The sequence below is a fragment of the Zootoca vivipara genome, chromosome 8 (assembly GCF_965207765.1).
Source record: "Zootoca vivipara chromosome 8, rZooViv2.hap1.1, whole genome shotgun sequence".
NCBI lineage: Eukaryota > Metazoa > Chordata > Lepidosauria > Squamata > Lacertidae > Zootoca > Zootoca vivipara.
Window position 1 is genome coordinate 43,652,354 of NC_142591.1, and position 24,939 is coordinate 43,677,292.

The 24,939-nt window shown below is 43.5% G+C and overlaps 2 protein-coding genes across 6 annotated transcripts in view; one reads left to right on the plus strand and one right to left on the minus strand.

The window, feature by feature from the left end:
- The window catches only part of ANKRD29 (ankyrin repeat domain 29), a 40,352-nt gene extending 17,090 nt beyond the window's left edge, over positions 1-23,262 (minus strand). For 3 of the 4 annotated variants that reach the window (XM_088676310.1, XM_088676311.1, XM_088676309.1), the window contains exon 1: positions 23,188-23,262. In XM_088676310.1, coding sequence (XP_088532436.1) covers positions 23,188-23,259 — 72 coding nt within the window. In that variant the 5' untranslated portion in view covers positions 23,260-23,262. Of the gene's footprint in view, positions 1-3,038; positions 3,498-23,187 lie in introns of those variants that run through there. The other variant, XM_035125888.3, reaches the window with a different exon arrangement.
- LAMA3 (laminin subunit alpha 3) overlaps positions 14,256-24,939 on the plus strand; it is a 133,298-nt gene continuing 122,614 nt past the window's right edge. For both annotated transcript variants that reach the window (XM_035125886.3, XM_088676289.1), the window contains exons 1-2: positions 14,256-14,680; positions 19,784-19,936. In XM_035125886.3, the coding sequence (XP_034981777.3) occupies positions 14,408-14,680; positions 19,784-19,936 (426 nt within the window). In that variant the 5' untranslated portion in view covers positions 14,256-14,407. The remainder of the gene's footprint in view (positions 14,681-19,783; positions 19,937-24,939) is intronic.

Here is a 24,939-nt window from a genome sequence, read left to right on the forward strand (position 1 = left end):
CTCTGATTTGTTTTCTTTAAGTGGTTAACAGAAACACAGCTGTTCCACAAAGGAAAGCTGGTCTCCATCCATTTGACTCTCGAAGAACAGCTTCTTACCCTGTGGGTATTGGGCCTACACACTAATACAAGCATAGAGTCATTAAAAATTTGCTGATTATTTTATACTCTAGAACATAGCTTTCCAAACTGTGTGTCGTGACACGTTAGTGTGTCGGCTGCAGTGTGTAGGTGTGACGCGCGAATGCTCCCCAGGCTCCTCCCAGGGCTGGAAAGGGGTTAGTATAACCTCTAGTTTGATAGTAAAACTGAATCACTGTGTCGTGAAATGATGCAAAACTGAATTGCTGTGTCGCAAAATTTTGCATGTCTAAAAAGCGTGTCACCAACATGAAAAGTATGGAAAGCTCTGCTCTAGAAAGACCACACATAGCACACCAAGCTGGCTCACCTGTAACACCCTTGGTCACAAAAGGGTGGCTAAGATATGCATCAGAACAGAAAGGGATCAGACCATAGTGAAACAAGCACACAATAATAGTTTTTAGGGCAAAACCCTATATTCAATATACAGCAGCTAAGGGGGCATAAAATCTGGCAGAACCAACACCCCGATATACTAGAGGAACACAAGCTACGTTGTCATGCTGGTGGAATGGCTAAAATGAGGCAGAGTCATAGATAGCCATGTGGCAACCTAGAGAAGGAACAATACAATTCCACTGCACCCTAAGACCATGGCCATAAATTCCAAAAGGCTGGGCTTTAAATATTCAGATAATTATTCAGTGTAGTGACTCAATAAAAATGTTTTAATCAATTAAAAACTTGCTGCTTGTGAATCGCGAAACCGATTAGATGTTTTAAAGATTACAATTACAATACATGGCAGGTGTCACCTTAGAAGAAGAAACCTCTTTCTCTTCTACACAGGAGGGAATGCTTCTTCTAAAATGGAGCTGGATGTGACACATGTGCATCTTTTCCAAAAACAGAGACCAGGGGTGGGTGGGTTCTATTGTTTTACTCCTATACAAATTTATGTCAATTTTAATCAACCAACCAAAAATAATAAAATTATCTGGGTAAAAGCTTAACAAAGGCATAGGGAAAAGACAGATCCTCTCCAGATGACATAATTGTTGTTTTTAGGGGAATGTTGAGATGTCGCCCATTTCCTGAGGAAAATCCAACTACCCTGTTTCTGGAAAAGCTTATTTTCTCTGAACCACTATGTACTAACAGCTTCGTATCTTTCTGTCATTGTGCTTGTTTTTTTCTTCTTTGGAAGCTTGTGCACTCTAGCTTTCCAGCACTCCAATAATAAGCGCTCATAAAAACACACAATCATACAAATGAACAAAATAAGATGCAGGTTGAAGAGAAATATTAAATATTAGCAAACATTATTGAACTTGAAAGTATCTGTTTAAAGAAACAAGAATACATGAACCGCATAATATAGAGACCAGAGAGCAACACTTTCAGGTGAAAATTTCTGTTTATCAATTGTCACTTGTTTTCTGATGAGCTATAATTCTCCTCTCTTTTATGTACTTGGGTGAATTATGTGAATTTAGGCTTCTTGCTGCAATACTTGAAGTCCGGCCTATCTTAATTTATTACCACCCTAGTGCAATAACACGCTCTCTCTGTTGTGACTAAGCAGTGTATCCAAGTAGGAACAACTGACAAGCATCACCTTCATTTTTCAGAACTATTACTCAGAATTTCCAGCTAAAAGGATCAAGTAACAAGGAACAGGACAGATCCCTGCCTGACAGTGGAGACAGTATTGGTGGAAATGTACTAGGGATCTCACTCAGACAGGGAATCCTATAGCTGGTGCACATGTCGACACCATGGGGCAAGGCTATGCAGTCAGTGCAACACTTTCAACTTGTTTTTTTCAATATGTGACTGGGGACAGGAAGTTTGACAGCCCCCCTCTTGTATAACACAGCCTCAAATTTCATACAATAGTGAGCAAAAGTGGGGGTAGGCAGACATAAAGATACAAGAGAGAGGGCCTTTCTGGTTGTGGCATGTAAAATATGCAATGCTCTGTGGAGGAAGGCCAGCTTGCTCCTTGTTCCTTGCATTCTGGTCAATGGCAGAGACCAACTTGTTTCAGCAGGTGCTTGGCTGCACACAAACTGAAATTATTATAATCCACAGTTCATTACTTTAATTGCTATGTTAAACTATTATTTTTCAGTCCGTGTTAGTTTTGCTGTGAGCTGCCTTGAGACTTCCTGAGTTACTTCTGAGGTAAAAAAAAAGTATCAGGAATATTAATAATAAATACATAAATAATTCAGCGCAAACTCTTTTCTCTATACCCTCGAACATGTTATGTCTGCGTTGTGCAGAAAACACCTCCTCCTACAACACTTATTATTAATATTCCTGATATTTTTTTTACCTCTTACCTCAGAAGTAATTCAGAAAGTCTCAAGGCAGCTCACAGCAAAACCATCACGGACTGAAAAATAATAGTTTAACACAGGGCATGTTTCTGATGTTAGGTCTCATCAGCCACACAGCACGTGCAATAGTTAGCAGGATAAAAGAGGAGTGCTTTTGTGCATGGACAGAGAGCTTTTCCCTCACCACTCAACATGGCCAGCCTTCGCACATCTGGGATTACTGGGTGAAAGGCTTCATCCTGAAGCGGACGGCATCGTTTCTTGGCACCGCTCAGTTTAAAACACACACACACAGAGACCGCAGCTCAGTCTCAAACCAAGCCTGAAAATGAATGCCTCGCCCACACGCCACATGCTTAACCTTTCAACACTCCCCCCACCCCGATCGCCGTTTAATAAAAAAAGCAAACATTGCTTTAGCCAGCCACCTGGTTCCCGCCAGCTGCATTGGCGCTTATTAGAAAAGAGAGGAGCCCAGCTTGCCCCGCAAAGCCAGAGGCAGCCGCTGAGCCAGGCCTGCCATGGCATCTGCAGTGATAACAGGTCACAGCCGCAGGAGCACTTGGAAGATGAAGAAGAAGCCGAGTAGCGCGGCTGGGGGAAGGCTTACCTTGAAGGACATGGTGAGATCCCCAAAGCGGTTCATGCCTGCCAAATCCAGCGAAGCCGCATCGCTTCACCAGCAATACTTCCTTCCCAGGCCTTCCCCGGCGTCTGCACGAGAGCGATCATTGGCTCGCCTTGCGGAGCCGCTGGAGCAGAGCTGGCTGCAGGGCTGCAGGCGGCGGCACGGCAGCAGCAGCACCGCGCCCGAGCCGGCGTCTGAGTAAGAGCCGCGGCAGTCTGCCAGCCAGCTAGGCAGCAGCAGCAGCAGCACGAGGCCTGCTCTCCTTCGGAGCTTGCACGCTTTGCCCTCTCATCATTGCCCCCTCGGAGAATTCCCTCGCCCGCTTCGGTTACACCGCAAGCGGCTGACCTAGCAACTATGGTGAATTGATATGCAGCCGGGCGTTGAGAAGCGCGCGCTCCTGCTCGGCGTCGCATGTTGCAGCAGCACTTACAAGCGAGAGATTTGGCTCTGAGCCTAAATTGAGGGTAGATAGAAGGAAGGCCAAAAAAAAGTGCAAGGATGCCTACTGGCCGTGGTGTGTGCACGTGCAAATTTCATTTGTGTGAGTTGACCAATACCTTTATTAGGATTTCTTGAAAAGCCTGAAGAAAGGTTACTCACTTCTTCCAGAGCCTTAAGTACTGAAGCACGGGTAAAAATTCTGCCTGAGAGTGTGGCCACACACACACACCCTCCCCAGGCAGACAAGCTGTATTAAGGATTCCAGGAATATTGGGAAAGGTAGTTTGTTAAGAGTGCTGGGAATTGTATACAAACTACAGTTTCCAGGATACTTGGCCTATCTCCCCCATCAGGGTTTCTGAAACTTGCCTAGAACAGCCCTTCAGTGGGTGTGGCTTGAAGGGCCTCAGCTTATTTACCACCAAACTTGGGTCTCCAGCGCCTTTGGACTACAACTCACATCACCCCTAGCTAGCAAAGATGATGGGAACTGTAGTCCTCATTTGTGTGCTATACAAATAATATATTCATCCAATGGTGTAAAAAGAATGGAGAGCTAAGACATAAAAACCTCATGACTTTTACAACTGGAGCATTAGTAACTCAATTCTATACCCATGGATTGCACAATTTTAAAAAAAACTAGCTTGGAACAGCTATGATGCTAAAACACAGATCTGAAATGCCAACTCCCATAGATCCTGATTTTTTACAGTTAGATGCCCCGGACTGACGGCCTAATAACATCCTTGCCTACCGACTGCACTGTAAAAATACATCCAGTCTTTCATTGTGCCACTGTGGAATGAAGGCATATAGCCAAGGGCGGCACTGATGTTCATCCTCCAGACTTTTACATGCTGATACCCCAAACTGAGCACCTATGATCTCTGTTCATGGAGTGTATTGTGGGCTTTCATTATGCTATATAATTGCCTTGGAGTATATGCATGTAAATATGCATTTAACAACAACAGCTTGTAAGAACAACAAAAATCTATGAAGCTCTTTCGCAGTGCCACAAGATACAAGATCCGTAATTTATTATTATTATTTATTAATTACCTACCCTTCACCCTAAGGTGCCAGGGCAGGTTACAACATTAAAACACAATATTAAAAACAGTTTAAAACAACTTACAATTTGTGTATCTTATATTGTAATTTAATGTCGTGAACTGCCCTGAGATCTATGGATAAATGGCAATACACAAATATAATAAAGAATAAGAATAATAAGGTGGGTCTTAAAAATATACACCTCAAGTGTCTAAAGTCAGGTATTGTTCTTCTTATCATTATTATAGGCAGGTATTGTTATTTCTAATTCTATAGCCCATGGGGACAGAAATGTAATGTAATTGGAAGTGGATTTAGAACAGAGGTTGACAACCTGAGGCCCATGGGCCGGAGTTGGCCCATGAGGGTCACTTAACCGGCCCATGAGCCGCCCCCAAACCAAGCCGCCTGCTTGGCGAGTCCCCACGTGCTGCGCTAAACCGATGCAGCATGGCACAGGGACTCTCTTCTGTGGCTCCGGAAATCACTTCTGGGCATGCCCAGACACTGGAAATCACGTCTGCGCATGTCCGGCCCACGGAGGATCTCCGCGGGAGTGATCCGGCCCATGCCCAGTAAGCCTTGCCAACTCCTGATTTAGAACGTCTTAACATACAAACACCAAACTATACTATCAGTATGTGATACAGTATATGCATGCATGAATCTGCAGGCCCTGGGATTTAACATCTAGATATGAAAGAAGCACCATGAAGACTGAGAACTCTTAACGCGTGCATGCGCACACTGACATTTTTAAAATGGCATCCTGTGGCCAGTAATGCCATGCCCTTTCATTAACTTTTGCTTCCTCTTTAGTTAATTGAGTTCTGGGCACTCTTCTCTCCAGCAGTGTTAGAAATACCTTATGAAAATCACTCATCTCTTACAAACTCAAAGTAAAACAGCTTTCGAAGCGTGCTTTAAATTATTTACAAGCATATTAAATACTTTCCCCAGAGCATTTAGCTATACATGCAGTTTTAACTCAAGGAGATTCCACTGCAGTCCACAGCAGAATGCTGCAGTGTGAAATGTGTAGCAGCCACTCAGCATTTTCTGTCACTGTTATCTCGTCAACAGGTAGTAACTTATCAGTGGGATAATCTCTTCATTCCATACCTAAACATCTCTGCACAACCCTTGCTTTTTCATGCATAACCATTTGCAGTCGTTTGCGGTCATCAACAGCTATCAGTCAGTCAATCACCCATTTCCACCACCCTTCTGAGTGATCCCCCCTCCCCATCCCCACCCCTCCCCACCCCTTCTCTACATAAGTGCCTGGAAACTTCCATTTCACTGTATCTGAAGAAGTGTGCATGCACACGAAAGCTCATACCAAAATAAAAACTTAGTTGGTCTTTAAGGTGCTACTGAAGGAATTTTTTTTATCTCTGCACAAGACATTTAAAGCAGTACCATACTCCTTTAAACAATCATGGCTTCCTTCAAACTGGGAACTGTAGTTTTTAAGTATGTTGAGAGATTTTAGGAGACTTTTATTGCCATCATTGAGCCACAGTTTTTAGAATGCTTTAACAATCCACTTCTAGAGGAAGCCTGGGAATTGCAGCTCTGTACTGCACAGTGAATTGCACTGTACTGTATAGTGCAGATAGGGCCTTATTCTGTATTGATTGGTTGTCACATTGACAGACTGCATTTGCAGCTTTTCCTTCTGATCAAACAGGAACGTGCCCAGGGCCGGCTCTAGGTAGACCCCCGGTGGCGCGGTGCGCCAGGGCGTCGGGTTGGTAGGCAGGGCGCCACGCGGCAAAGCCGTGCGGAAACCATGCTGCGCCCTGCAAGGGCAGGGGCGCTGGAGCGATCTCCGCCCTTCAGCGCCAGGGCGCGCGACCTGCTCGAGACTGCCCTGAACGTGCCTTCTGGCTTTGTGCATCACCAGTCCTGGATACTTGATGGTAAATGTACGCGAACTAAAATCAATAATTGAGTGACCTATCATGTTAATTTCTCCGCTGCTATATTGTAGGGGTTGTGGATATATGGCATTAACTAGCTGCCAATAGTATCCTGCACGAAATAGCATGAATCCCACAATAAATAGCCTGGCTCTTTTATAATATATGACCATCACACATCCTGTGGCATTGAGTCATGCACATTAACTGTATATTGCGTTGGAAAGTTCTCGTATGAGATTTAAATTGGATGCCACAACTTAAAGTGAGCCACAGAACTGGAGGTTCCCAAACCAGTACAACAAAGCACACGTTCCCATTTCCCTGTTGTTAAGTAACTTGTCAGTTACACCGTGGGATTCACTGAACAGGGTGAAAAGGTGCTTGACTCACTTTCCATCATATACATGAGAATCAATGTGGTTTCCTGGAGAGAGGATTGTGGCATGTTGTGTGCTTTGGCTTCCAATTGGTGGCACAACTGTGCCCGCTGTTTGGAACCCGCTTCAGTTCTTAAAACCTTTAGCAGGACTCAAGTTGCTCTTTGTATCGCGGAGTTTCATTCTTAGGGTGTACAAACATTCCTCATATATGTATAGTTACAATAAGTTTAAAAATACTTTCTTCCTCCCCTCCCAGCGCTGAGGATCCCCCGCCCCTGCCCAGCTTTGGTACATTGTGTGCAGGTTATGATTTCATGGCTTGTTTTGCCAACTTTTCAGATTCCTCCCATCTCCCCTTTTCCCCTTTTGTGTACTTTATGACTCATTCCATAGTTAACTGTTTACCTGTCCTCAGTTGACTCAATAAAAGAAGCAAAATGAATTTCTACTGTTTTTCTTAGCATTTCCTTCCATGCACATTTACATTACAGGGAGCTTGATTTGAGTGTGAATTGCACTTTGGCCGTTAAAATCAACCTAAAAATGCTGCATCCAGAAGGTTAAAGACTTTAGGTTACTCACAAGCTGAAATAAAAAGTTACGCTTCAGTAAAGCCTATTTTTAATACGCTATCTGTACTGTATGTGTTTTGGGTGTGGAGATGGCAATTTGTTTATTCATGGCATGAGTATAGGAACAGTATGTGTGCTTTTATCTGAAGACTTGGAGAGGCTTTTCCTCATCTTGCCTCTCTTGGGGCTCTGCTGACCAGAGACAAGAGAGCTGTTGCCATGGAGATGAAGGTGCCCTTTCCTGGCATGAGATCGGAGACCCTGGTGAGAAGGGGATCTCTCCTGTTGTTCAGGATGGGCTGCTTAAAGTGCCTTGAGGCTATTTTGTTATTATTCTCTCTTTTCCACTAGTTTTGTTAAGTCTCCTAATTATGAACTGTTGAATGAATTGTTGAATGTGGGTGCAGTACTGATATTGTTGGTATTGGGTATTATTAACTGATCTACTTGGTACGTTTTATGCCCATTTAAACTTTCAATAATGTTCAAATGACCTGTAATCATGGAATTGGTAATGTTAAGTTGTAATGTATTATTGTTGTTGTTGGCATCCGTCTGTCTCGTGAGACAATGGAGGAGAGTATCTTTGTTTAAATTGTCTATCCTTTGAAGAGTGGTCTAAACCACAGAGCCTAGGGCTTGCTGATCAGAAGGTCGGTGGTTCAAATCCCCGCGACAGGATGAGCTCCTGTTGTTCGGTCCCAGCTCCTGCTGACCTAGCAGTTCGAAAGCACGTCAAAGTGCAAGTAGATAAATAAGTACTACTCCGGTGGGAAGGTAAACAGCATTTCTGTGTGCTGCTCTGGTTCGCCATAAGCGGCTTAGTCATGCTGGCCACATGATCCGGAAGCTGTCTGTGGACAAACACAGCCTATAGAGCGAGATGAGCGCCGCAACCCCAGAGTCGTCCGCTACTGGACCTAATGGTCAGGGGTACCTTTACCTTTATTTGTGGAAAATGTGCTACATAAATAAATTGACTATGACATTAATATGACTTATAATGACGGCATCTTAAATGAGAATATAGTGGGTGGCTTCTGATGAAGTCATACTCAGAGTAGACCCTTCAAAAATCAATGGACATCAAGTTAGTCTTTAGTCACGTAATGCTCATAGTGGGGTAGGGGAGCTGAAAATAACACCAATAGTTTTCACATCTGCCAACCATTGCACCCCTTTGGTTTCAGATAGTACATGGGTAGATGAGTCTAAAAAGGTTGGGACACAAATTTTCACAGCACTGTAGCAGTTATGGTGGCTCATTTACCAGAAGTAATGTATTTAGTGTTGACTCTGGAAGTGTATACTCGATTCTGACCAAACTAAGCCTCCTAGATATACATGGCCTGCTTTTTCAGCTCTCCTACCCCACTATCACTGATTCTGCTTTTCACACACCATTATAGCATGTAGATATTGTGGAAATATTCTGTTCAAAGATGAATAGAACCATGATAAGGCTGCAATATTATGGATACCACATGGAATTATATTGGCATGGCAGTGTTCAAAATATGCACTTGCAGGCCTGATGAGTCCAATATAAACACTGGGCTTCCATAGCTCATTGGCAGCCTGGTGGTGCCTGCAAACTCCTTCTTGGCCCAGCATTATCTTTAATGGAGGTGTGTTCTCAGGGCCTGGTTATGGCTGGGCGGTGGATGGACTACTTCATCCCGGAGCTGGGCCTTTGGGCCTCTTTGCTCAGAAAACATCCCTATGACGTTTCAGCTGCTTGAAGCTGCTGTTCTGAATGCAATGGCAAAAGTGTGGTAATAGCCAGTTTTCCTGAACTACATGACAAAGAGAAGGAACACTGGCAGCGGCAGCAGCACATTAAAAACAGGATGTGAAATACAAAAGATTTAGCATAAATCCCCCGCCCTGCAATATTTGTTTGGCATGACAGAAGCTGGCAACACTGCATCAGTAGCACTTGGAACAGTGAAATGTAGCTGTCATTCCCTACTTTTATGATTCCCCAGGGCTGCTCTGCCATTAGACAAAGAGAGGAACCAGCCTCAGGCAGCAGATTCTGTAGAGCAATAAGTGGCAGAGATGCGTTAGGGGAGAGTTTTGTCCCCTTGTGCTAATCTGCTGCCTTAAGGTGTGGTGGAGAATGCTGTCCCACTGCCAGTGTTGAAGTAACATTAAGCTGTCAGTCTGGTCAGCTTCAGTATAGGCAAAGTGGGCTGGGCATCATCTTTTTATTCATCTCAGGCAGCAAAATGTCTTGGGCCAGCCTACCAATATGTCTTTGCATTAAGCATCCAACGATGATTTGGCTAGATGTATCCATCTAGTGCAAGGGATGCAGGTGGCGCTGTGGGTTAAACCACAGAGCCTAGGGCTTGCCGATCAGAAGGTTGGCGGTTCGAATCCCTGCAATGGGGTGAGCTCCTGTTGTTTGGTCCCAGCTCCTGCCAACCTAGCAGTTCAAAAGCACGAAGTGCAAGTAGATAAACAGTTACCGCAAGTAGATAAACAGTTTCTGCGCACTGCTCTGGTTTGCCAGAAGCGGCTTAGTCATGCTGGCCACATGACCCGGAAGCTGTATGCCAGCTCCCTCGGCCAATAAAGCAAGATGAGTGCCGCAACCCCAGAGTCATCCACAACTGGACCTATTGGTCAGGGGTCCCTTTACCTTTACCTTTATCCATCTAGTGCCGATTTAGCAGCTCATCCCTATTTTTACTGCCGATCCCATCAATTCTAGGGAGAATTGCCTCAGCTGGGGTTTCAGAGTGATGTTTTATTATGCCTTTGTGGAATGACAAGTGCTTTTTTATTTATGTTTATATAACACTGGCCTGGGCAAAAGTCCAATAAGACAAGAGAAACAAGAAGTCAGTGTAATTCGCTTAGAGTGCCTAGATCTTACCAAGGAAAAGAAGCCAAAATACCTAAATTGTTCTTTTCTTATAAGCACACAAATGGCTCCTTTGTGTCTCATACAGTGTTGTAAGCATTTCCCTGGATCAAGTTAGTGGGTACAACTCTCCAATGTGTCTTAGATTAGAAACAAAAGTGTTAGAGCTTATCCAGACAATCAGTTGAAAGCTTGCCCTTACCACATGTTAGCTTTTGCCAAATGGCCCAGTGAGCAGCTTGATTTAAAGGCAATAATGTGACATTCAGTCTGCATCCTTGATACCAAGATGGATAGCAAGACTGTGGCCTCCGGCATACATGGGGGAAAACATGCCACCTTTGTGACCTAAGATAAAGGGGGCTAATTTGCCTGAAGGGGAGCATTGCTAAAGGCTCTGTTACTCAAACTCTATCGGATGTGGCTTCCATAGAGGATAAGGGTGTTGCCAAAGGCAGGAGAAATATTTATAAGCTGTAATATATGTTGGCATTCCCAAGACATCTGTAACTGAGAAAGACAGAGAAAAAGAGAAAGAAGGCTGGAAATATTAACGCAATTAGCTGGGAGAACTAGGAAACCAAAATCATAAATTGAATAAAAACAACCAGAAATGTTTCTAAAGTTCATCATTTTGTTATCTCATTGATCAATCAATAAATCACCTTCTGGGTCCAGAGTTGGATCACTGAGCTTTGAATACCAGAAGATGCATAACAAGTGTAAACATTGTATGAAGTAAACGTGCTGTATCCTGTTGTTCATGTGTTTGAACAGGTTTTGAGCTCTTTATGGTAAGTGCACAAGCTACCCATGGGCTTATGATATGCTTGCTTTGGAATATGTACCAAAACAACAACTCAGGCATAAATTCTATACATACCCATCGGCAGTAAGCTCCACTGAACACAATGAAACTCATTCTGAGTAAACATATATACTGTCAGTGTTTTCTAAAAATAAATTTATATGAATTGCCCCTTTGACATATTGTTTTATTCCTGGAGAAGTCTTATACTCCAAATGCAATGTGATTGAGATAAAAAAAACAACCCACTATTTTCTAACTGAATAAGTAAGTAGAACTGGTGGACTTTCTTGATCCAGCTTGTGGCTGGGTTTAAAACTTGCCAGCATGCAGCTCACACTGTTGTTTGATCAGCATGCCGGTTAGTTGTGCTCTTCAAAATTTCCCCAAGAAGATGTTGGCAGTAAGTTATAAGGTAATCCTGCCACTTTACTTATGCTGCTTTAACCTTGACAAAGTGCTGAAGTAGCCTCTGGCAGCCTATGTGCAGAGGAAGTGTCTCCATTTACAGTTGCTGAAAGGTGATTTTGACACTCTGCAGAAAAAAAGTTTAGTGTAATGTGTAAGTCAACATTTTTCAAGAGTCTATAAGGAAGTATATGTTTGAGTCAACATGTTTCAACTCTGAAAAATTAAGGCCCAATTACACATTACAGAGAAAAGCATGTAAAACCATGGGCATAGCCGGGGGGGGCAGGGGGTATCCTCCTCAAATCAATAAAAATCAATATAAATGCATAGCAAACAGATTCTGCCACCCTAACAAAAGGCCTGTCCCCCCAACAAAAATCCTGGCTATGCCCATGAACCAAACCTTCCCATTGATTCTCTTCCTCTCTCATTCCCCCCCTCCATAAAGGAAACTTCAGGGGGCAATCTGTAGTGGAGGAGGATGGGGAAAGGGTGAAGCAGCTCTTCGCCTTCATACCACTTATCTGCTCTAAATTGATCACTCCCAAAACTGGCTCCCCCCCCCAAAACAACAACAACAAAAGGCATTAGAATGTGGCTACATGTGTAACATGTCAGACCTCAATAAGTGAGTAACATGCAAGCCTTATTAACTGATAATTATCACCAATATATCCAAAAAGCTGCCATTTCTATTGTTATACAGTACTATACAGGAAGCAATACAAATGGCATTGAGGATGTAGCAATAGAATTGTGTGTGTGTGTGTGTGTGTGTGAGAGAGAGAGAGAGAGAGAGAGAGAGAGAGAGAGAGAGAGAGAGAGAGCACTGTTCTCCATCCTTGATTCCCCAGCTCAGATGATGTTGGACGTTGTCTAAGATGTTTGGGGATGATGAGGAGAGGAGAGGGGGAAATATATTCCCTCAGTGGTTATGAATTACAAATATTATTTGTGTAGCTAAAGATATTAAAAAAGATAACCCTGAGTAGTTTATCTTAAGTTCAGTGCATGGGGGTTGCGTTGTAGAGGCAGACTTAGCTCTTTAGTAATTTCTTCATTCCCATCACACAAACCCTGTCACCAGTCTGATTCACACACACATATTAATCACTTAAATCTTATGGACTGTAACAGGGAGGCCCAGGGCCGGATGCCCAATTGCCTTCTAAATCCAGCCCACAGACGGTCTGGGAATCAGCATGTTTTTACATGAGTAGAATGTGTTCTTTTATTTAAAATGCATCTCTGGGTTATTTGTAGGGCCTGCCTGGTGTTTTTACATGAGTAGAATGTGTCCTTTTATTTAAAATGCATCTCTGGGTTATTTGTGGGGCATAGGAATTCGTTCATCCCCCCCCAAAAAAAATATAGTCTGGCCCCTCACAAGGTCTGAGGAACAGTGGACCCTGGACTGCAACATCAGGTGCTGACGTTCATATAGAAGTGTCTGTGAATTTTGGTTCTCTCCATTTCTCATTTTTCCAGTATTAAAGACAATTCTCAACATTTCTGCAGCAATTTGCAAATATATATTTTTTAAAAATATTCATTGAAATTCTTCAGAATTTTAGTGCAAATATCTCCTAATAAATCCATTTTTGTATGTAGTTTTGACTTACATACACATTTTGACAAGCAATTTCCCCTAATAAAAGGCACCCCTGTATGTTATCTTCATTAATATATTACAGTAATTATTGTGCACACTTCCCCTAATATATGCTTTTCTTTAAAAAACGCCATTGATTGGTTGAAGAGCTGCACTGCACAATTCATATAAGCGCAACTTTTGAAGGCCTGCTGTGTTTCAGTTCTCACATTGTTCCAGAAAGTGCAAATCAGTTTCCTTAAATAAAAATTGAGTTGAATTTCTCCCATCCCTACTTGCAATTGTGAATGGGCCATCAAAATGGGCCATCAACAGACAAAACTGTTCAGATCACCTCCATCACCTCATTAAACATTGCAGTGCTTCTCAATGTTACACTTCAGATATTCAGTTGCCAATCATTAAGTCTAATTTATTTATTCATTTACTTACTAACTTTCTGCATTTAGCAGAGATGGTTCTTCTATTCCCCCCCCCACAACCAGCTGTGAGGGTGGCCTAATGCCACCTGAGCTAGAGTTGGAGAGACGGAAACAAACGCCACGGTGTCAAGTTGAGCCTGCGCCTAGGCTCTTTCGCCCCACCACAATAAGGGGGGTCTGCCCCCCCAAAGTTGATCATGTGATCAATTATGCAGGCGGGGCTTACCTGTCCCACCCCACCCCCAATATTTCATTCAAGTTGGCACCCCTGGTCGCAGCCACGGGAGAAATGCCATGGAGGGCTAGTCTCTCTCTGCGTAACGATGGGGACCCCAAACCTGCCAACCTCCCTACACGTGGCCGTTGTTATGACTGCTGGTTGTTTCCCAGGCTGGGCTGAAGGAGAGATCTCTCAGTCATAGCTGCCAAGTTTTCCCTTTTCTCGCGAGGAAGCCTATTCAGCATAAGGGAAAATCCCTTAAAAAAGGGATAACTTGGCAGCTATGCTCTCAGTGGATCGCTTGCCCCCCACCCAGCCACCCAGCCCTTGCCTCCCCGGACTCCGTCTCCACGATGTAGGCTGCGGTGGCGTCTCCGCCTGGATCCTGCGAGGCTGGCGGCCGAGCGGCAGGGGGTGTCTTCCCTGCCTCCGCCTCCTCCGCCTCGCCGCTCCTTTCCCTTTTCTGCGCCCTTCGGGCCAATCGGCGCAAACAAAGGCGCGCAGGAGGAGCGGAGGAGGCCCATCTCTTCCTGCCCTTCCCTCCCGGGTCAGTGGCTCCGCGCGCCGTAAACAAACGCAGCCCCGGGGTCGCCTCGTGCGCGCTGGAACGGAGCCCAGTCAGGATGGCCAAGAGCAGGGCTGCCAACCCAGCGATGGCCGGGCTCGTCTTGGCGCTCTGGTCCCGCTACTGCTCCGCGGATCCTCGGGTGGGTTCTCCGGACGATTCCCAAGCGCCGGGGCTCAGTCTCCATCCGCCCTACTTCAACCTGGCGGAGATCGCCAAGATTTCGGCGACCGACACCTGCGGCCAGGACGAGAGCGGGAGGCCTCGCCGAGAGCTCTTCTGCAAGCTGGTGGGGGGCCCCGCCGCTTTCCCCGCGGGGAAAAACATCCAGGTAACTCCGGGTGGCGCGGGTGTGTGGGTTAAGTGGGGATCAACTGAGGGATCAGTGGCATGGATCCTCCAGTGCAGATCATTATATGCCGGCAAATTAACTCATTCTGTACCTGTGCAGCTACTCTGGTCTCCTAACATGATGTACTGTACTCCTTAATCTAGACTGAACAGCATAGCATCAGGATAGTTTATGAATTGGCAGAAGGTTGGATCTCTTCCGCGGGCGCCTCTCCTGCCGCCAGTGCTTTCATTTACGCGCAAGCTGCATATTTTAAATCTGCCAGCTTTGTTTTACCGGCATCGTTAACCGCTGTTTAATGACAGCTTGACACCTGTACACGACAGAAATTTAACAGGTGCAGCTTTCGCATCGGATCTCTGTGCAGCAGAAAGATGCACCAGCTGAATTCCTGTCTTTCTTCGATAGATTAAAGGTACAGGAACTGTGTAGGGGAAAAAATCCGGGGAGGGAGTACTCTTCCCTATGTATAGATAACCTGGATCGGATACCCCTGCCTTCACTGCCTTCTTCTCATGATCCAGGTGCTTTGGAAACTTTGGAAACTTTGGAAATGTTTGGGTTTTCCATAAGTTCAGTACATAATTATGATTGAAATCAGGACCAAAGTAACTATTATTCTTTGGGTCTCACCCACAGTCTGTCAAGTAGAGTACAAGGATAGTCTCTTGTGCATGTGCTGAAGGTTACTGGTTATGAAATATGAATACAGAACGAGGTTATAGTGGTAGTTAACTCATCCCCACTGCAGCTTAGAGATGCTGCTTCACCACTTAAAAATGGGAGAAACTGCTGTACTGGCAGGAAAGTGTCCTTCAGGATTTGTGAAGGAAGTGCTGAATAAAAGGTCCTCTTAACAATTGGTGGCCTTCCTTCCATAGAAAGAGACGGCATATGCCAATTGTGTAGGGCACCCCAGGGATCTCTGCAATATATACAAGCTGCCCTTCCACTTTCTCTGTGCCTGTCCTAAGAAGACACAAGAAGAGCTTTGCTGGATCAATCTTGTCCAGAATTGACCACATAACTTACAAAAATAAGACTTGAAGGAAGGCCTCTTTGTAGATCTGTTACTCTCCTCACTGACCTGCTTTCCATCTGGTACAGTATTGTTGTGTCAGTATTATGATATGCTAATCTGTTGGCAAGGCAAGGAGAAGACCTATTCTACTTATGTCCTGCTTGGGTGGGGGGCTTCCCATAGGGCATCTGGTTGGCCACTGTGTGAGAACAGAATTCTGTTCTCCCCACTCCCTGCTTTGACAGTAGCTTGTAGGATCTTGTCTGTCTGAAGATAAGAACAGTAAATTCTAACAAAAAAATGATCTATTACAATGTGCACCATTAGTTCTGCATGTACCTTACAATGACATATATGAAGAAATGTGCCAAATGATTGCCAAGCCAAATCCCTATTTGTCATGTCTGTATTTGATTCCTATCTATTTTTAACTGATTCTGAATGCTCACCAAAATCAGTTTAGATTTGCTTATTTTAAATCAATTAACATATGTGCAGAACAGCTTTACAGTGCAATCATAACCATCTCTACCCATAAGTCCTTTTGAACCTTTTGAACCTTTTGAGTCCTTTTGAGTGGGTCTTAATCCCAGGCAAGAAGAGCTAGGATTGTAGACTAAGCCTTCTTTATTTTGTGAGTGAGATGACAACCCCTCTTGGAGCTAACCTGCACAACAAATTTTATATGACTACAGGAAATTAGAAGTTGAAGAGTCTTCTGAGGGGCAAATTTGAATGCTGCAGAGTACCTGATTTTAACATTAAGAGGTTTTAGAAGCAATTACAATAATTTAGGCAGAAGCAAATCCCAACAGGTGAATTAAGCCAAAGGTACTGTTTCTGTGGTATTGTTTCCGTTTACCCATTTATGAAGTTAAAACCCTGTGGTTTAGTTGTGAATTGATATAATTCTACAGTTAGGTATGACAGCAATAGTGAACAAGAGAATTCCTCTTACTTTAACATTTGTTGCAGAGATTCTGGGTGAGAGGTCACCTGTGATTTGTGCTTCATCCAAGCTCCCGGAAGGATTACTGATAGATGTGCCCTGGCACAAGAGTACATGTTGTGTGCTGCTTACAGAATTTGTAGAAATGTGGATTCAGCAGCTTCCCTCTCCTGTTTCTAACAAAGCCTCATTGAGACACATAGCAGAAATATTTCTGTAGTTTACCAGTCATCTTTTTGGTTCAAGAGGGGTTCCAAATTCTTTCAAAAGGCTGGGGAAAGCAGACTTGGAAAATGTGATAACAGCACAGTGCATGCATATTACAATGCCCCAACCCTCGAATTCAAAGTTAAGGAAGAGAGTTTTTATGGACACCATATTTCAAATACCTATGAAATGGGAGAAGGCTTAAACAAACATGCTCACATCTATTCATGTCCGCAGTATTAAAGAATGGAGAGAGTGAATGAACATATTCAGATAATCATAGATGTAAGATAGAGAACTTCAGCAACAGGAAATATCAGTTAACTGGAAATGCTGTACTTGCTCCACTGTGCCCTGCACTGTGTAAGAAGTATGAATGGCGCTTGACCTTGTACTTTGGTGTGTGTGTGTGTTTGTGCGCCCAGAAAAGAAGATTTACTGCAAACAACAACAACAACAACAACAAAGCAAAGGTAGCAGCATAAGGGGGGGCAACAACCAACTAACCAACCAAACTCCAAAACTCACAATTGGCCAATACCTATTTTTAGATCAACCAAAAGATCACAAAGTGTGGCAAACTTTTTGAGTTCTGTGTAACTCTTCAAGCAAGATATTATATAAAGTGAGGGAGACAAGGACACTTAACATTCAAAGGATGTACAGTAATTGCTCTGGCAGATCCACAGCCCTCAGGTAACTTGGAGAGAATTCTGGGTGAGGTTTTAGAATTTCCAGGATGCTTCCAAAGTTTTATTATTTATTCCTTCCTTAATGAAATAAGGCAGGCACTGACTTGGGTGAGTACCTGCTGAAGTCTTGTTGGCTGCTGACATTTTTAGCTTGGTATCTATATTGCCTCACAGTGGATGCCATTTTATTGTGGTTTTAAATATTTCAAACGTGTGATTGCTTTATATTATGTTTACATCTGGTATCGCCCAGATGAAGAATGGTATATGAGTATTTAAAATAAATATTTTACATGTGCAAAGGTCACTTTCAGGAATCCTACAAGGCAGCTGATTTGTTTCCCAACATCACATTTCCAGCTCTGCATCACTGAGGTGTATTTAAGCTGCAAACATCTCTAAACCCTCTTCTGTTTCTGCCTCTTCAAAAATGCAAATAGCTCTTTCTATACATGTGCACCGCCCCCTCCTTTCCTCCATTTAATGGTATATGTATATGACTTTCTGATTACTGGTCCTGCTAGCTAGGAAACATGGGAGTTGTAGGCCAAAAACATCTGGAAAGCCGAGTTTGAGGAAGCCTGCCCTAACCCTTCACTCCCATTGCGAAAACCATCTTGGACTATTAACCAGCAATCTACCTGACAGAAGGAAGGGCAACCCAATATCCTGTAACCTCAGAGCTATATTCAGTTCTTTCTCTACACCACCCTACACACAATTAACTCCACTCAAAGGGGAGAGCGATGATAAGCCCTCTCCCTCTTGTACACATCCCCTTTCCTGCAGCGTCCCCTCTCCCCTATTGAGGAGTGAAACATCTGCAGTGGCAAGTATGTTGTACTTGTTTAGACTCCTCACATTATTTACTGTAGAACCCTGGGAAGATTAGGTTTCTAAATAGGCCTGGGAGTCTATCTAAATGCGGCAGACTCTCTTCAGCAGAAACTCAGCTCCCAACAGGTATATCCAATAGTATAAAGTAGAAGGACAACCCAGGTATCATTATGGTTTTGACCCTAATGGGCAACATAGTTATGGGTGTTGTGCTTAGAGCCGGACTGGAATTTACAACAACACTATGTTTGAGAAGATCATTTCCTACATGTTCCATTTATGCCCTGTATAGACTACTCCTGTAGAAGGTACATATGCAGCCATACTTCCAATTTTCCATTGGCTACATTACTTTTTGTACTGAGAATAATTTTATATACACAGTCATGGAAACTCTAGAAGATGTGTGTTTTGAGGTGACTAGAATATGCAGAGCTGCTTTGATGAATCATGGCCCAGATCCAGGCAATACACCCAATCTCCTGGAACTGAGACATTGTACCAGGCAGGCTGCATTGTGGAATGCCTTTCTGCAGATACTGCCCGTGTAAAGCAAAAGGAAAGGTTTGCCCGACAACTTATTTTCCTTTAGCTTCCATCTGCCATCTTCGTTGGCAGCTCTTGTGGAATGTACTTTAAATAACTGAGATGCTTACTGCTCCAGAAGAATTCACTGACGTACATTTAGAAACATTATTAAACTTATCCTCAGAACTCCAAGTGACCTAGTTAAGTTGAAATGACTCTCTTGTGGCCTAATCTTCAGTAACCTGGCAAAAAAAGTCTGTCCAGTTTGACCATCAGCAGAGGGGCAAAGGATGGAGAACCTCCATCCCCAATCCAATTTGTTTACTTTGTTTTCTTACCACCCTTTTAAATACTTCCACTTGCCACTTCTTTTCTCCCAGAGGGGAGGCCATTGCTGTGTGCCAAACCATTGCAGCTTAATATTTTCGTGTTGTCATCCTGTATTTTTTCAGACCTGATGATTCTCCCTAATAAAATTCTCCGCCTGGTGCAGAAAAACTTTTCATGCTACTGTCCTTTTATTGAAAAGCTTCCTTCTTGCCTCACTTCTTGTTTGGTGTGCCTGGGAGTTTAGTGAATTGCCATTTAATTAGTACACTACTATTCCTTGTGCCTGGAAGTAATGTGCATAAAAATTGGTGGACTGTGGCCATGGGCAAGGGTGTTGTTGGATAATATAACACTTTATCAGGTGCCATCTAGAGCCATCATTTTAATTCTGCTTTTAGCTGATTGTTGAAAAGCACTGCCTCGGCTAGATCTTCCAACTTCCTAGATCTTTAACCATTAGCGGTCAAGTTCAAACTGTCACATTGATCATTACATCTTTTTGTTTTCTTCTCTTTCAGGGCCAGTTTTGTGACTATTGCGATGCCGCTGATCCCAACAAAGCTCACCCAGCAACCAATGCTATAGATGGGACAGAGCGCTGGTGGCAAAGTCCTTCTCTCTCCTTAGGTTTAAAGTATGATGTGGTCAACATTACTTTAGATCTAGGACAGGCAAGTATGGGTGTTGCTTTCCATGTTGTTGACTTCGACATTTTCCTTTGTCTGTTGTCTATACATGGCCCAAAGTATGATGGGAGCTGTTTCGCGTTAGAAGAGCTAACTGCCAGTCTCTTTTTGCTCACACTTCTTAGGATAAAACCCATTTTGATGTAACGAGATGTGCATGTCTATAAGATTCCAGATTGAGTAACTCTGAATTATTTTTGGATGCTGAGCTCAACAAGGCTTCCTTCTGCTTCCTTCCCCTACTAGTAGGCCATTGGAGATTCCATTCTATAATCAAGGAGTTCTGGGTCACAGTGTCTGACCTAAGTTATCAGTCCTTGATATGAGGTTATCAATTAGTGATGTCCATGACATTAATAAAACGGTTATGCTAGTTAAACATATTCAAAATAGCACTTGTATTGAGATTATGACACTTTATCGATGAATCAGGTGACTAATCCCTTTAAAGGGGGACTGCTAGTTGACTAAAAACCTTTAACCATACAGTACTTCCTCTCTATTTACTAAATTATGTTTTAGGCCAAATAAATAATAGAATAATAGAATTGTAATCCGATGCCCTGCAATGCAGGAAATCCTGCCCACAACCACCCACCTTCTGCTTAAGAGCCAGACACACTGACCCAATGTGCCACAGGAGGGCTTTATGTAATTGAATAGTGTGGTTACTCTGTTCTAAATTACTAATGAAATGGATACAGACAGAAAATTAGTTGCTGCTACTTTTTTTGTTCCATCAGTAGATGATATTGTTTAATAATTCAAATGCTGAAGGCTTCACTAGATCAGAATGATTTATTGCGGGGATTTCCTGCGGCTTCAGAAGCTCCAGGGTGCATGCAAGCTCCCACTACCCACAAGAGTGCTTTGTTCAACTGAGGGGCAGCTCTCTGCAGGCATTATGGGAGAAGTAGCACCCCAGCTTGTCCATAGAGTTATTTATCTTTCACCTGAAAGAGAAGACCCGCTCCTCATGCTCCTTCCTTCTAGGAAGGTGTAGGGAAACACCACTGGTCCCCAATGTGGTATCTTTGTGATATTAGCAGCCATTAAATAAATTACCACACTCATTTCTCAGACCTAACTTCACATTTAACAATCAACATACTTCATATTAAGGAAAGAGGCAAAATTCTTTGGCGTTAAACGGATCCAAAAGCAGAGTTTTTAGAATGACTATAAGCATATGGGCAACAACCAATTCAGCTGCTATCAAGAAACATAACTGAGTTCTTGAGGAACTGGGTGTTCCTCAAGCAGCTCAGCTCAAGCAGCGCCTTCTTAGCTCCTTCCTTCCTAGACTGTGGAAACAAACCATAGAGTGATTGGCTTAGCATAGGCATCCCCAAACTTCGGCCCTCCAGATGTTTTGGACTACAATTCCCATCATCCCTGACCACTGGTCCTGTTAGCTAGGGATCATGGGAGTTGTAGGCCAAAACATCTGGAGGGCCGCAGTTTGGGGGTGCCTGGCTTAGCATTAAGTGAGAACCAGAGCTTGTGATTTGTTTTCTCAAACAAACCATGAAAGGGAAGGCAAAAATGAACCTTGGCTTCCAATTGTGGTTTCTTTGGAGAGAAAGAAGTGTAGGTTCAACACATAATGCTCAGCTGGCCACATTCTGGTTTATTCCCCTACTCTAGGAAGCCAAGCAGGGAGTGATTGGACTGCCTGTTTAGCAGCCCACAACTCTCACACAGTTTAATTTCTCTAACCATGGGTTGTGGCCAGTATTAGGTGTGATTGAGACCAGTGAACAGATGTCATGAGCTGGCTGTGGATGACAGTTCTTGGGGTGAAGTGTCTTTCACTATCAGTCTGATTTGTAGAATCAGTAGTTTTGTTGTCTGCTGTACAAGCCCATGAGTCTTTGCTTAGGTATCTGTAAACAGGCCAAGCAACAACCATTGGTAAGCGTAGTAACAAGTGTGCTTAACAATACACTTTGGAAGCTTTGCAAACTAGTGTATTCCCAATACACAGAAATTCTATAGAAATATTGACAGCCAAGGGAGCATTTCCTGTCTTTCAGTGTACTTTCACTATAAGAAAGCAAATACCAAAAGATGTTGTTCCACACTGCTTCTCACCCATTAAAAAGAGCTAAATTCTTACACTGATTAGGTAAGTAGGAAGGAAGTCACTGAGAGTGAATAGGAGAAACATGGCATTCGAAAAGTGTTTGATTTAGTTTGCAGTGGCTTTCCTCTCATTGTGCATATTAAATGACTGATTTATAACAGAGCTAATGAATACCAGCAATGCAATCACAATGTTTTCCCCTTAGCATGGGGGAAGCGAAAAAAGGCAGGCTGGCACAGCTAAGTTCAGTAATCTGGACAAACTCCAAACCCAGCATGGACTCAAACAGCACAGCAGGGGCAGTTTGAGCAACAGTAGCAACAGCTAAGAAAGAAATTTGGACTTTAATATCTAGTCCCCTACTATCCCTCTAGCTGTTGCTTTGGGACACTGGTAGCCAATGTGGTGCTCTCTAGATGTTGTTGGACTGCAAATCCCATCACCCCTGACCATTGCTTTTTTTCCTAGACAAAAAAGGTGCCAGAATGCACCTCCCTCAGAAGACCCACCCCAGAGCCCTAAGAGGATTTCTTTGGGCTGGGGGGGGGGAGGAGGTGTCTTCTCATGAGCCAGAGCAGGCATCCCCAAACTGCGGCCCTCCAGATGTTTTGGCCTACAGCTCCCATGATCCCTAGCTAACCAGAGGTCAGGGATGATGGGAATTGTAGTCCAAAACATCTGGAGGGCTGAAGTTTGGGGATGCCTGCACCAGAGGCTTGTTGAGGCTGCTCAGCAGAGGCCAAGGGAGCCTTCCGCACCTCAGCTGAGCACCTTAAGGAGACCCGCCCTCTCTGACTTGCATGAGCTGGAGCAGCTGAGAGGCAGAGAGGCTTCTGTGCCTCAGTTGGACACCTTAATGAGCTCCCCCTCCTCCACTTCTGTGGCTTGCGCTTTCCATCAGCTGTTAGCTAGGAGGCTGAAGAGCTTTAGCAAAGCCTTGCTGCGCCTCTGGCTTATGAGGAGACTGTCTCTAGACCCATAGAGTACGTACCCTTAGGGTTCTGGGGAGGGTCTCCTCGCAAGCTGGGGCTTTGTTGAGGCTTGTCAGTTCATGTCTACTCCTGGCACCAAGCTGAGAGGTGCTGGAATGCCTTTCTGGCGTGTTCTGGCTGAAAAAAAGCGCCCCCCCCCGACCAGTGGCCATACTCACTGGGGCTGATGGAAGTTGGAGTCCAGCAACATCTAAAGGCACCACATTGTCTCCTCTGGGGAAAGTGTACATGTTGTTTACTTTGTTGTCCTGTATTTCTCTGAATTTCTATGGTGCATTATTGGATTACTTAGATTAGTTACAGGTTGGTTGGTCTGGCGTAGTCAAAACAAAATAATCCCCCCCTTCCAGTAGCACCTTAGTGACCAACTAAGTTTGTCATTGGTATGAGCTTTCATGTGCATGCACACTTCTTCATATACATCTAAAGTATTCAAAAGATTAACTATTGAAAGTTTGTTGTCTATTTATTAGCTGAATTGCCATTATGAAATTGGTATGATTCTGAACCGCATGATTTATTGTTCAGATATTTGCTTTATTGTGTTTATACTGATTGTAATTTTGAAAACTTTGGTTGTGTTGTAATTTTTTGTCAGCTGCTTTAGACTTGTTTACAGAAAGAAAAGCAGAGGTCTTGAACCTCAGGCCTTGAGACTTAATGTGGCCCTCCAGGCTGCTCCGTCTGGTTTTCAGAACCCAGACCCCCAGGCCACACCCCTCACCAGCCCTGCGTTAAACCCTCCTTTGGCTGAAATGTGTTCCTGAACTCTGAAAATGCTTATTGCTTGCCTGCATGGAGGACAGAGAGTGTGTGTAGAAACTAGCCTATTATACAAAGGTAAAATTTGCATTAATTGCCCCACCCACTTATGCATCTGGCCCTATGTGGTTCTTGGAAGGTTGCCCAGAAGTGACTGCAGCCCTCAGGCTGAAAAAGGTTCCCACCCTTGCCCTAGATAAAGAACTGGGTACATATACAAGCACATGCACAGCTGTATGTACTGTACTGTACTTATATCCACTCACTCACTCACATAATATGGAAAGGACAGCGTAGCACAAAAAACATGGAGGAAATAAATACTTCAAAATATTTGAAAGGACATGAGAAAGAAGTAGGTGAAATTAGCACTAGAGGCCGTTGATTTAAGTTGCAGTTAATTTTTGGAAAATGTCCCAATTATCAGAGCAATTAAGTAAAGGAATGCACTGCTAAGGGAGATTGTGGGATCTGCTTCTGAGAATTTTTTTTATAAGCATCTTGGAGATTCTTCAGATATAAGCTATTTGTTCTGTGTCTTGTAGGTTAGATTAAATGTCCTGACGAGTCCCTTCCAGATATACAATTCTTGTAACTCTGTATGTTTTAAAAGGTTATAGATTCTTATAACTCACACTGATGACAGCTTGAGAATATATGGTTTTATTTGTGAGGTGGGGTTGCCTTTTGTTGTTTTTCCCTATACAGTAATATATTCAGAATACTTTACAACTTGATTGTATGACTATTGGATGCTTGCATTTACTTCATTACTCTTGTCACGTGCAGACTGCGATACTTCAACAGTTTTTTAAATCTTTGGGGTTATACAATGTCAATATCGACTTCACGGCAATACATTCTAAGAAAACAGTGCCGTGTTCATATTGTATGGTGTACCTCCCTTCACTGCCTTCTGGAATGCATGCTTCTTCAGCAAATCATATCCCCAAACTTGTATTTCCCAGGTAGTGGGCTTTGTGTGTTCAACTTCCCATCCTTCCTTATTATCCTCTTTAAATGCCTCCAAAACTATTTACCTCTTGCTGGTTTTATTTGAGATCTCAGGCCCACTCTGGGAAGGTGGCTTTTAGGAGATAACTTTCAGGGAGAATCAGCTGATTTAGGAAAGGATTAAGCACCACCTC